The sequence below is a fragment of the Sparus aurata genome, chromosome 24 (genome assembly GCF_900880675.1).
Source record: "Sparus aurata chromosome 24, fSpaAur1.1, whole genome shotgun sequence".
Lineage (NCBI taxonomy): Eukaryota > Metazoa > Chordata > Actinopteri > Spariformes > Sparidae > Sparus > Sparus aurata.
Window position 1 is genome coordinate 148,220 of NC_044210.1, and position 13,108 is coordinate 161,327.

Here is a 13,108-nt window from a genome sequence, read left to right on the forward strand (position 1 = left end):
ATTTAGCGTCTCCAAAACATTCGGCTGTGACCAGGTCTTAGCGAGTTAGGAGTCCTCTGGACTACTTCTAAGGTCTCCCAGACTTAGGTGCTACTTTTAGGCTTAAAATGTTTTGTGAATAACTCTTATTTTCAAAAATTAGGAGTCCTAAAGTTACGACTGACACGCCCATTATTTTTAGGAGTTGCTCCTAAATTCGCCTGTTAGGAGCTACTTTTAGCCTTAAGATTCTTTGTGAATACGGGCCCTGGAGAAGAAGAGAAGGAAGAGGCTGAGAGTGGTTCACCTTCCCCACCCGGCAAGAGGAAAAATGACTCTTCCTGTGATCTTGCTGATTTGTTTGGAGAGACATTTTCTCTTCACAAACAAAAGGACTCACTTGTGTCACTAAATGATCAGGCAGGGGATGAAATGAGAAAATACAAAGAGGCAAATCCACTGGCTCTCACTGGAAATCCGCTCTGTTGGTGGAGGGAGCACCAGGTATGGAAGTTAAATCAAGTCATTAATCAAGAGCATAGATTTTCAGTTTGAGAGCATGATTTCATTCCTTTTCAGTGACACAGCTCCTTCGTGTGCTCAGATTTTTTCTCCTCATGCTCACATTTTGTGCTTGCATTTAAATTTCTTCTGCTTTCTTTCAAAATGTCTGCTTAAAGTAAAAAATCACATGCCTGTGTTCACATTTCTCCTTCTTGCAAACAAAAATGTCGCTCGCATTCAAATGTGCCCTCTGCGCGCTCAGATCTAAGTGCACACACTCAGAACACACACCTGCTCACAGGTCAAGTTCTGCTCTCGGATCTCTCCTCTGCTCACGGATTTTTCTTGTGTATCAACACTGTCAACCAATAGAAGGCCGGCTACTGTTGACCAATCAGATTATACCCACTTCTTTGCGGATGATTTCGCTGTACTTCAAGGAGCGTCGCATACGGGCGGGCACTGTTTCTACCGGGTTTATCTACTTCCGTCCTCCAGGCTGTTAAATGTGGTGGTTCCCTTTATTTTATGACGACTTTTGGAATAAAATATCAGTTAATCAATACACGAGCACCTGTGCTTTTCATTACAGTAGCTACATCAACATAAAGTAGAACAATAGTGGCTCTACTTTCGCCATATTAGCCAATAGCCAGTTACCCAGGCAGCGGGAAATGTTATTTAGTATAAATAGTGAGAAGCCAGGATGATTGTGATGATAGTACAGCGGTTAAGAACCCCTGTTCATATTACTTTTTGCATCATGGGACGCGGTCGCATCCCGGCCCGGCCGGCACCCTCGCTCGTGTAATGAATGAAAAATACTCTATCATCATAGCGTATTTTTCATTACACCTTTTTAATCACGTATGTTTACCCACCATCTCTTGTTAAGCGTTTGTCAGGGGGCCCATGAAGGAAGAAGAAGAAAAAAAGAAGAAAAAAAAAACAGCTGTCCAGAATTGCCACAGGCCCTGTTTTTGTGAATGAAATATCTGGGGGCGGGTCAGTAAGGTAACGCTGAGTGGCCTTGATGCCTGTCAGTCATGATGAGTCGCGTCTCGTCACCTCTCTGCTGTGTCTGCAGCTGAGCACTGTGATCCATGTCTCTCTCCCCGGCCGAGCGAGCTATCATACCGTAAAATACCAAATAATAGCTGCGGCACTTATTTGTTTCAATCACTTAACAGACCAGGCGTTTATTTGGGACAGGCGTTTAATTCCTTCCTCTCAAAATCCGGAATGAAAATGTCACAAACTTCGCCAGCTTCTCTGTGAATTCTCTGGCATCCTCCTGCAAGTTGCGGCGGAGGAAACGATTCATCCAACTAGCACTCGCTGCAAACTCCTCATCTCTGCTGTCTGTCACTCACGGTTTTCCCGAGTTTTCCTCTGCTTACTTTACGACAGAAAGTTTGAATTTCAAGTCATACTTTTTATTTTGTTGCTGCACCGGAGCCATGGCGATCATCAGTGTGATACTGACTGACAGAAAGCAGCACAACGCGTGAAAAAGGCGAAGAAGAAAAACGTGCAGTGTCAGTGGTCACGTCTTCTTCCTTGATTAAAAAAGAATAAATGAATTAGACCCAGCATTTATTTGGAACCAGCGGATATTTATCAAAATATACACCTGCATCGGCGTTTAAAGGGGACCCTGCGGTTAATTGACACGCGGCTATTATTTGGTAATATACGGTACATTTACACCCAACTCTGTACGCCGGGCCGGGATGCGAACCAGCGTCCCATGATGCAAAAAGCATCAAAAATTGATGTTCTTAACCGCTGTACTATCGTCTCAAACATTCTAACCTTTCAGTATTTATATTATATAACATATCCCGCTGCCTGGGTAGCTGGCCATTGGCTAATATGGCGAAAGTAGAGTCGCTATTGTTCTACTTTATGTTGATGTAGCTACTGTAATGAAAAGCACGGGCGCTCGTGTATTGATTAACTGATATTTTATTCCAAAAGTCGTCATAAATAAAAGGAACCACCACATTTAACAGCCTGGAGGACGGAAGCCTTCTATTGGTTGATAGTGTTGATACACAAGAAAAATCCGTGAGCATAGGAGAGATCCGAGAGCAGAACTTGACCTGTGAGCAGGTGTGTGTTCTGAGTGTGTGCACTTAGACCTGAGCGCGCAGAGGGCACATTTGAATGCGAGCGAAATTTTTGTGTGCAAGAAGGACAAATGTGAGCACAGGCATGTGATTTTTGAATTCAAGCAGACATTTTGAAAGAAAGCAGAAGACATTTAAGTGCGAGCACAAAATGTGAGCATGAGGAGAAAAAATCTGAGCACGCGAAGGAGCTGTGTCACTGAAAAGGAATGAAATCATGCTCTCAAACTGAAAATCTATGCTCTTGATTAATGACTTGATTTAACTTCCATAACCAGGCTGCTTTCCCCTTACTTTCTAATTTAGCCCGAAGTACCATGTGCCATCCCAGGTACGAGTGTAGCTGCAGAGAGGCTGCGGGAGACATAGTAACAGCTCAGAGAAGTGCTCTACGACCTGAGCATGTTGACCAACTACTGTTTCTGCACAAAAATATGAAAATGCGTTAAGTCTTAGCTGTCTGTGCAGGGTTTTAGTTTGTTCAAACTTTGACCTCATGGATATTCCCACAGAAAACTCAAGACTGTTCAATGCAAGAAAAAAATAATAAAAACAAAGTTGGCCCTTATGTTAAAAGCTGAGTTACGATAAAATTCAAAGAGCTATTTTCTTGCATCTGTCAATAACAGATCCTTTTCATATAATAGAGTTTTATCTTGTTCAGGACTCTCTGTGGCCCTATTTTGTTAGAAATTGTTGATTCCGCACAATGTCTTGGTAAATTTTTACAAAAAAAAAGGGTGGTTCTATGTTTTAAGCACTTTATATGGTTATGTTACTGATATATTTTTCTTAATACAGTCCTGATAAGCCAGACTGACATACTTTAAAGTAAAAAACAAAGCAAAGAGGGACACTTTAAGTTAATTTTAGTTTAAAGCTTTCTGAGGACTTATATGAAAGTTGTAAGGCCTGCAACTATGCAGTCCTAAATTTATTTCAAATAAAGGACTGTTAATTGTGTAAATGATGTTGTCATTTTTCAAAATGTATGTGTATCATGATATGTATCGTAGCCCCCGTATTGGGATACGTATCGTATCATGAGGTTGTAGGAAATACCCAGCCCTAATAGAAACTGAAACGGGCAAACTGCGAGATGCAACAAAATGCGCACCAGGGGAGCAGCAATGCGTGCAAGCGTAAGGGTAAGCGTACCGAGTACAAAAAATACGTACAAGTTGGCAGGTCCGGGCTAGGCAATGTCCTGCACCAGGAAGAAACTCAGGGTCCACTGCACCACTGTAAGGTCTGACAATCATTCAGAGGATTTAATCCCAGTACCCAACAACTGCAGTACAGCAGGGTACTGTTGGCTATGAAATGGAGGTCTTTGCGACCCTACATTGATATGCCTCCCTAGACCATCAGTGACCCACCATCAAACCGATCATGCTGGATGATGTTACAGGCAGGATATTGTCCACCACAGCTTTTCCAGATTCTTTCATGCCTATCACATTTATGGTCAGTGTGAACCTGCTCTCATCTGTGATGAGAACAGGGCCCCAGTGGCGGACCTACTAATTCTTGTGTTCTCTGCGAATGCCAATTGAGCTGCACGGTACTGGGCTGTGAGCACAGGTCACACTAGAGGACTTCAGGCCCTCATGCCACCCTCATGGAAACGGTTTCTGACTATTTGGTCAGAAACATGCACACCGGTAACCTGCTGGAGGTTATTTTGTAGGGCTCTGGCAGTGCTCCTCATTGCACAAAGGAGCAGCTCCTGCTGCTGGGTTGATGCCTTTTATTGCTCTGTCAAGCTCACCCTGTGAAATGGCTGGTCTCCTGATATCTCCTCAATGCTCTAGAAACTTCACTTAAGCAATATTACCCGAGAGGATGTGCTTTCACGTCATTTCGCATTTGACAACGTCATGTCGCATTTCCATGGAAACACATGGGGTCTGACTAATAACTGAAACAAAATCAGTCACGTCAGTAGACTCATATGTGTAATGGAACGTAGTTTACCACTACAGCAAATAATCCAACCCTTAGTAACGACTTAGCAACAGAAAGGATTTTCTAGTCCCAGATGAGTGAAGTCTGAGCTGACGTTAATGTTTTATTGCTGTCTTGGAATTTCCCGAACTAAATCAATACTGCACAGATGAACAGAAAATGCTTCTAGTTATCGCCCAAGTTATGACAAATATTTTGTTTTTTTTTCTTTTATATTTTTTATGAAACGTTTTCACCGCGGTCACAATAGTGTCTCTAACACCAAAGAGAAAATAAATAATAGCCGGGCGTTTATTTGTTTCAATCACTTAACAGACCAGGCGGCAATTTGGGACAGGCGTTTAATTTCCTCCTCTCAAAAATCCGGGATGAAAATGTCACAAACTTCTCCAGCTTCTCTGTGAATTTTTTGGCATCCTTCTGGGCAATAGTTGTCTTCTGCAGGTGAAGTTGTTGCGGCGGAGGAAACGATTTAGCCGACAAGCACTCGCGGCAAACTCCTCATCTCTGCTGTCACTCACGGTGTTGTACACTTGTTTCCCCATCACCCTGATAATTTTACGGGACACTCTCTCGTGGCGTGCCCGTTTGCTGATAACTCATTCCAGCATGTTTATCTCAGGCTCCTCACTCCCTCCCAGCCTGGCCCTGTTGCTGTCCTCCTCAGACAGACGCTGAAGCAAATAAATAAAAATTAACAACAAATCGATCCATTTTGTAGCCTATTTTTCCGCCGTTTCCTAACTCTAGCTCTGACAGTTACAATGTTGCCATGGAGATGGATACACAGACTTGGCGGAGTAATATTTTTAGTAATGAGTCAGGCCTGCTGTCACGCTGATTTGAGCACGGTCTAAATTTCTTGTTGACCAATCAGATTGCTTGGTCGGAACTACTTGTTGTATAATGGGAGACACAGCACACCCTCTGGCAACAGCCCATATAGATGTGCCATCCTGGAGGAGCTGGACAACCTGTGCAACCTGATTGGGCTGCAGGTACAGCCTCATGCTACCAATAGTGACAAGGACACTAGCAGAACACAAAACTAGAGAAGAATCAATCAGAAAGGACAAGGAAAGAGCAACTGTCTGTGGCCACCTATGGCAAAACCATTCCCTTTTGGGGGGTTGTCGTTCTTCTGCCTCTCCATTGCACCTGCTGAAGCCAGGGTTTTCCCTGCCATTATACGGCTTAGGCGCGGCGCCCAAGCATTTTTGCCTCCCGCTAAGCAGGGTTCTCCCCAGACGGTGGAACAGCGGCGCTACACCGCTAGGTCAGCGCCGCTATACTCCGCGCGTGACGGTGACGAGCGTCCGTCCGTCCCCTGGCTGACGGCTAGGAGCTCCCGGCTGACGGCGATGAGCGTCCGTCCGTCCGTCCGTCCCCCGGCTGACGGAGTTGATGACCGTCTGTCCGTCCGTGTCCCCCCCCCCCCGGACTGATGTTGACGAGCGTTCGCACGCGGGGAGAACCCTGGAAGCAGGTGAAATTGATTCACAATCTCTTGTGCTTCCTAAATGGACAGATTGATATCCCTTGAGTTTAACTGACTTGGTGTCATACTGTGACAATTACATGTTCCCTTAATCATTTTGAGCAGTGTACTTGGGCAGCTGTCAATATAACTGGGCACCTTCCCAAGTCTTTGTATTGGAAACACTGATACCATAAAGGAAAGTCTGCTGTGGTTCCTTACTGTCTGCAGATGTGCTGGCAGTGCTCCACTGTCATGTCTCTCAGTAGTTCCTCCAACCAGGCCTTCCACTGGTGGGCACGATGGAGTAGCAGGGTAGCCCGTGGATACAGCAAAGCCACTGTTGCATAGCTGTGAAGCTGCTCTAGGCAGCCGCGAAGGGCCCCACGGCGCTGTTGCAGCAAGGAGCTAACCTCTGCCTCCAAACTCTCACACTGGCTGATCAGATGGGCCTGGCCTGCATTCTGCAAGAAGGCTGTAGCTGGCACATAGCTAGGAGGACCTGAAAGATTTGTACAAGCAAGGAGAGGATGAAAGCTTAGAAACTAGAATGACATGCTACGTGTGGCATTTTAACTACAAATTTTACCAAACTGCATTCTGATGTGTTGATATTGCAGGGGACTAACGCAGTACACTGGGCATATGTGGCTCAGGCAAAAAAAATCTAACCTCTTCTCAATCTAAATGTTTAACCCTAAATAAACCTAATAACACTGGCTGATTGAATAGATCATAACAAGTGATTAAAATGGACAACAGTATTTAATGTAAAACAGAATTGCTACAACAATGCACTTTAAAAACATTTATTCTTTTCAACTATTCATCCTGCCTGCATGAATTCCAGTCAAACTAACCAAGATCTATGGGACTACTGATGTCCTGCAGCAGACTAGCCAGCTGAGTGGCCTCCAGGTTGGCGAATGCTGCCTGATACTGGGAGATCCACTGGTCCAGGTCAGCAAGTTTGCTCTGAATGGCCTCCTGCGCTGTCCGCTGCCGTGACTGCAGCTGGGTGTGTTCAGAATATCTGTCACAAGGAGAGTTATATGACAGGGATGTGATTGGACAAAGATAAAAAAGCAGGAAATTATATGACCCGTAGCGGGGGGGGGGGGGGGCTATAATAAGTACACCCTGAAATGTAAATGTGACATCTGTCTTGGTTCATTTAATTTAACTTAAAATTTGGACAACTGACTGCAAAATATATGAATCAGGAACAGAAATGCTTTACAGCAGCTCCCATTCAAAGTCAAGAATATGCAGAAAAATAGTCGTAATAAAAATGCTAATAATAATAATAATAATAATAATAATAAACTATATAAATGGTGCATATTTATAATAGAAGTCTACTGCAACTGTACTTTTTTTACCATTAAATGTAATTTTTTTTAGACATTATTATATACATTATCATATTTTATAATGTTCTGTCATGGATATCACTTCACTGCTAAAAGAAAAGAAAGCAGCTCACTGCTAGTTACAGCTTCTTATCATGATCTGCAGTCTTTGTTAATTTTTTTTCATGATTGTTATTATTAGTACTTAGATTATCAAAAATCACAGTTACATGTCGGGATGTGGTTTTTATAGACAGATTCAATATTTAACTGTCATGTGTCATCACAGTAACAGCGTTACATACATTAGCAGCTGTAAACACATAAACACATAATAAAACACATCATGTGGTCCCCTTTAAACGCTGGGTGGAGGTGTATATTTTGGTAAATAACCGCCGGTTCCAAATTAATGCCGAGTCTAATTTATTTAAACAAAAAATAAATAAAAAAACTTCAAGAAAGAAGACGTGACCACTGACACTGCACGATTTTTTCTTCGCCTTTTTCACGTATCGTGCTGCTGTCTGTCAGTCATCACACTGATGATCGCCATGGCTCCGGTGCAGCAAACTTTCTGTCTTAAAATACGCAGAGGAAAACTCAGGAGACTCGGGCCGCTAGATGATTCTCTGACGACCCCAAGAGAGGGAGAGATTGGTGAAAAAATAAAACAGAGCTTCAGCGTCTGTCCGAGGAGGACAGCAACAGGGCCAGGCTGCCTGCTGGAGGGAGGAAGAAGGCTAAAGAGGAGCCTGAGATAAACATGCGGGAATTAGTTATCAGCAAACGGGCACGCCACGAGAGAGTGTCCCACAAAATTATCAGGGCGACGGAGAAACAAATATGTGCCACCGTGAGTGACAGCAGAGATGAGGAGTTATCTGTGAGTGCTGGTTGGCTGAATCGTTTCCTCCGCCGCACCAACTTCACTCGCAGAAGACTACTATTGCCCAGAAGGATGCCAGAGAACTCACCGAGAAGCTGGAGAAGTTTGTGACATTTTCATCCCGGATTTTTGTGAGGAGGGAACGCTTGTCCCAAATAAACACCTGGTCTGTTAAAACCTATTGATGGTTAATAGCGGCCTGGCGGTCCGGCGGTCCAGCGGTCCTAATTTACAGAGTTTTATCAACCTCAGAAACAACTGCACAACAACAATACACTGCAGTAAATGGATCCAAATATAAACCGCCACCAAAAAGCCACAAATAATGCATTAAAACTCCACTAGCTTAGCTGGATTTCTACTGAAAAGCTGGCAAAATTTACCACTGCAGCAGCTTCCTGTTGACGGGAAGTCCCGACGACTCGATTACCGAGTGCAGTAGAGTTCCGTGGCTCATGGATGAAAATGTATGATTATGACTCCATGGAAAAGCAATCAAAGTTCATAGGTGTCTTACCTGCCAGTTTCTGAAATCTGTTTTTAGCTTTACAATAGAAATCCAGCTAAGCTAGCGGAGGTTAGATGCCCCAGACTATGTGCTGAGACCCTATTTGTACTGTTGCTGAAGTTTGGTGCTGATCTAAGCATTATTTGTGGCTTTTTGGTGGCGGTTTATATTTGGATCCATTTACTGCAGTGTATTGTTGTCGTGCGGTCGTTTCTGAGGTTGATAAAACTCCGTAAATTAGCGGTCTGCTAACTTGATCTCTCGAGAGGGAGTCTAACACAGTTTCACAGTGATTTAGACCATGGATTAAACTTACACCGGAATATCCCTTTAACACTTGAAAATAGTACAACGGAATGTGAACAGCACGACTGTTTCCAGATGACACTGCTGTGAAAATAAAAGGTCGTAAAAATAAAGATGTTACAATACACCTAGAAAAATTGATAAATAAAACCATGAAAAAATATAATTATTATCTATCTATAAATACAAGGAATCTCTGTCTGTCTGTCTGTGTGTGTATATGTGTGTTCCTCAAATATCTCTGCGGATCAGGATCAGACTGACCTGAGAGTTTCAACACGGCTGCTGCGTGGTTCAAGGGTGTGCTATTTCGCATTTGTTTGGACTACAATGATACCGTTAATAAATTATTTCATAAATGCTTTACAAATTTCTCGAGCATTGTCCACCGGAGCCACTACAGTCATGTGCGCACCAGAGCCAATCACTGCACACCGTGGCCACGCGCGCACCAGAGCCAATCACTGCAGAGCCCACCGCGACCCCCCACCTTAAGAAACAAGCAGATTTATACCTGCAGCGGCGCGAGCTGGACCGGGATTTTGCCGGCGGTTCGGTCCCGTTCTGTTCTGTGCATCTAAACTGACTGTTGTGGATTAATTAGATTAAACGAGTCCGGACCGAGTCTGTTCGGGTCTGAGGAGATCCGGAGACGCGCGGACAACAAAGTGGAATCGGAATCTGTGGATGTTCGTGTGTAGCTAGCTGCTACCGCTGTAGGTGGGCCGCTAGCTACACGGCCCACCTCCCGAGGCGACGGACCGGAAGCATCGGCACGTCCAAAACCGGACCTAGGGTAAATAATGTCCGCCACACTTTTTCGCGAACATCGCCGTCACGTTTGCTTTGTGTCTGGTGCAGGAAGAAACTGTAAAAATGGGCTTTTGTCACGAAAGTGTCCAAGCAGCAAGTTTGGTTGTTGAGGAACAGGAAGTTGTGGGACGGACCTAGGCGGATGATTGACATGCAACGACGGTCGGTGTGTGAGAGTTGAGAGATTTGTGACATTTAGCGTGTTTGGGGTGTGTAGTTAGTGTGTTATGTAGTGTTTGGTGTAGTGTGTTAAGTGAGTAGTGGAGTCATTTTTTTGTTTAAAGTCCGTGTAAAGCCGCAAAAAAATTGTGTTATGAGTTTGTCACACCAAAGAAACATGTATCATTGACCACTGAGCCAAATTTGAAAGATTAAAAAAATTGTTAAGTATATAAAATTAGGTCTCAAAATCATGGAAAAACAAGCACTTTTTTCTGCTGTGAAACGCTGGGGGCGTGTCAGTTAGAGGCGCTGGAACCACGCCCATGCGGCGGGGGCTACACGTCATGTTAATAACGTCGGTGTCTCCCCAGGTGTTCCCCAGGTGTTCCCCAGGTGTTCCCCTTGTCTATCTAAACCCGCGGACAGTTTATAATCATATAGATGCTGTTATAACGTGTAGTGATTGAGATCCTGACCCACTAAACATCCTGGAAAGTGACGAGTGAAGTTTTTCGCGCTAAATTACATAATTATACATAATCACCATCAGTAAACAGGACGCTGTCTGACTCTGTCACTCGCGGGGACGGAGGCTGTTTTCTGGGGGACAGTTTCCTGTAGTCTCGGTCAGGAGGGCTGGCGGTCGCGGTGATTTATTTTCGTCAAACACTCGGTGAGTTAAAGTCTTGTGACAAGCATGACAGACGCTGTTTTGTGAGCAGAAATGTGAGGAAGAGTCGGGAGGACAGGGAGGGGACGGACAGGAGGACAGACGCTTCTCCACATACAGCTGTGGTATTTGTTTTCCTCATATGAGTTGCTAAAGACAGTGACAGTTACTTCGTTACTTTTGTTCGGTCATGTAACGTTGCTTTGTGGGACATTTCTCTGTATTTAGTTGAGTGAAGGACCTGTGCAGTTATCAGACTGTCAGACAGACACGCCCTCGCTCCGCGCCTCCGGATTATCCGTTCACACTGGGACGGCTCACCAATAATGCGACCCTGATACTACCGCCACATACCGCCGGTGGGACCCTGGCATAATGTGGCCGCCGCCGTCAGCGGGACGGAGTGGGTCGGCTGCAGCTGCGGTGGTGGCGGCGGCGGCGGCCACATTATGCCGGTGGGACCCACCGTCAGCGGGACGGAGAGTGTCAGCGGCGGTCAGCAGCGGCCACATCTCCTTGTCGGCGGGAGGAGAGGATGCAAGCCGGGGACGGAGCTGACCAGCGTCAACGGACTCCCCCGTTTCCTTACGTTGTCATCCGAAGGAAACTTAAATAAGATAACAGCGCCGTCACCCTGCACACTGTGGCATCCAGGAAAGATGCAGAGGATGTGGAGGAGACATGACTGGTTAGCTGACTGGTTGACTGGTTAGCTAGCTGCAAACTATTGTAAGCAATGCTATCCGAGACTGGAGAGCGAGTGGGAGAACCGCTGAAGCCGATGCGCTGAACGTATTTATAGCACTTCCGCAGCAGGGCCGGGTTTATGCAAATCATATAGCCGCGTTACGTAACGCGGCCATGATTTGCATGATTTCTGACCTGCCCATTAAATCCTGAACACAGAAATGTTGAAAAACTGTTTGTGAGCCTAGCTCCAAAATTAAATTCTACATGGCCGAATGGCTTTTACATGTTTTAAGTAAACACATTTATGACCTGTTTGATGTGTTTAGAAGAAAATGGCTGATTTTGGTTTACACGGACTTTAATGAGTCAGAATAATGAGGAGAAGCTGAATGTGGAGCAGGCAGTCAAGCTCTTCATTCAGCTGGAAAGAGCACAGGCAGACCTGAGCATTGCCTGCATTTAAATGTAAATAGTTACATATAACTTTGTACATTTTTTAAATGTATGCACAAATTTAGATAAACAACAATTTATCTGCATTATAAGTAAAAAAATTTTTTTTTTATAAAAAATGGTTTGTTAAACATATTTGGGGTTTTCACAGTAAAAAAAATCTAACTTTTTCTACTCGGATTTCATGTTTTTTTTTTTGTGATTTTAGGTCCATTGTGTTAATACAGTATGTCAAAATAAAAAAATAAATGTACAGTCACACATGTGAGGTTGTGATGAAAATAATGACACCAAGTAAATAGCTTTTAAGATATAATATAATGGCAAAATCAAAATTATAGCTGCTGCGCAGCGATGGGTCTGGTCCGGGCTATTTTTTGGCAAAATTAGGCAATTCTGAGCAACAAACAGGAGAATAGGAAGACAAGACAGTTGACAACAATGTTCACTTTGGACGACTTGAGGCTTGAACTCACAACTTCTGAAACCAAAGACTGTCATCTATCGCTCTGAGCTAATTGGCAAGTGGCATTATAACAGTGGCTTGACAAATTGATTAAACCATTCACTGTTGTGCAGGCAGATTTGAAACCACTGTAAAAAATTCAGTTATCAAGACAAAAATCTGAAAATACACATATTGCAGCATGGAGATGTTGGTAATTTGTTTTTAAAAATGATTAATTTGCTCCATAAGTGAATAACTAATGTTTAAAAATGCTGCTTGCATTGACTGCAATTATTCACATGAGAGCAGAATTCAAATTGTTCTCAAAAATTCCGTTTTTTAGGTAAAATTCTGATATTTGTCAAACATCATCTACCATGACTCTAAAAAATGTTCAGTTTTTTCATGAACATTGAAGATTTATTTATCCATCTATTTATTTGCAGGTAGGCTATATGTTTACAGTAGTGTCCACAGTCAAACATTTTCATGCACTGTAGGCAAAAATTGTGGGAGGTCTTCATAATTTTTAATAGGTTTAAATGTACACAAGTTTCTTTAGTACTGGGGCTACAGTTTGATGAAAGTGTGAAGTTCTAGCAGGTTGATTTGTTATGAATTTTCAAAGTTTTAACTTTAGACGCTTGCTGTAGCGCAACCATCAGGACTATTGGCTTGGGTTTACGGCTGAAGTAATCTGGCATGAGCCTGGACCTTTATGCAAAATTTGGTTAGCTTTCACCCATGGTCCAGTCCA

At 43.7% G+C, this 13,108-nt stretch overlaps 1 protein-coding gene across 6 annotated transcripts in view; it reads right to left on the bottom strand.

Moving 5' to 3' along the window:
• The window catches only part of smg1 (SMG1 nonsense mediated mRNA decay associated PI3K related kinase), a 133,706-nt gene that overhangs the window by 35,897 nt on the left and 84,701 nt on the right, over positions 1-13,108 (bottom strand). For 5 of the 6 annotated variants that reach the window (XR_003983089.1, XM_030410385.1, XM_030410382.1 and 2 more), the window contains exons 47-48: positions 6,921-7,093; positions 6,283-6,562 (exon numbers count right to left, since the gene is read on the bottom strand). The exons of the other annotated variant lie outside the window; for it this stretch is intronic. Coding sequence is in view for 4 of the 5 variants with exons in the window: in XM_030410385.1 (XP_030266245.1) it covers positions 6,283-6,562; positions 6,921-7,093 (453 nt within the window). In the remaining variant the exon portion in view is untranslated. The remainder of the gene's footprint in view (positions 1-6,282; positions 6,563-6,920; positions 7,094-13,108) is intronic. 6 annotated transcript variants of the gene reach the window in all.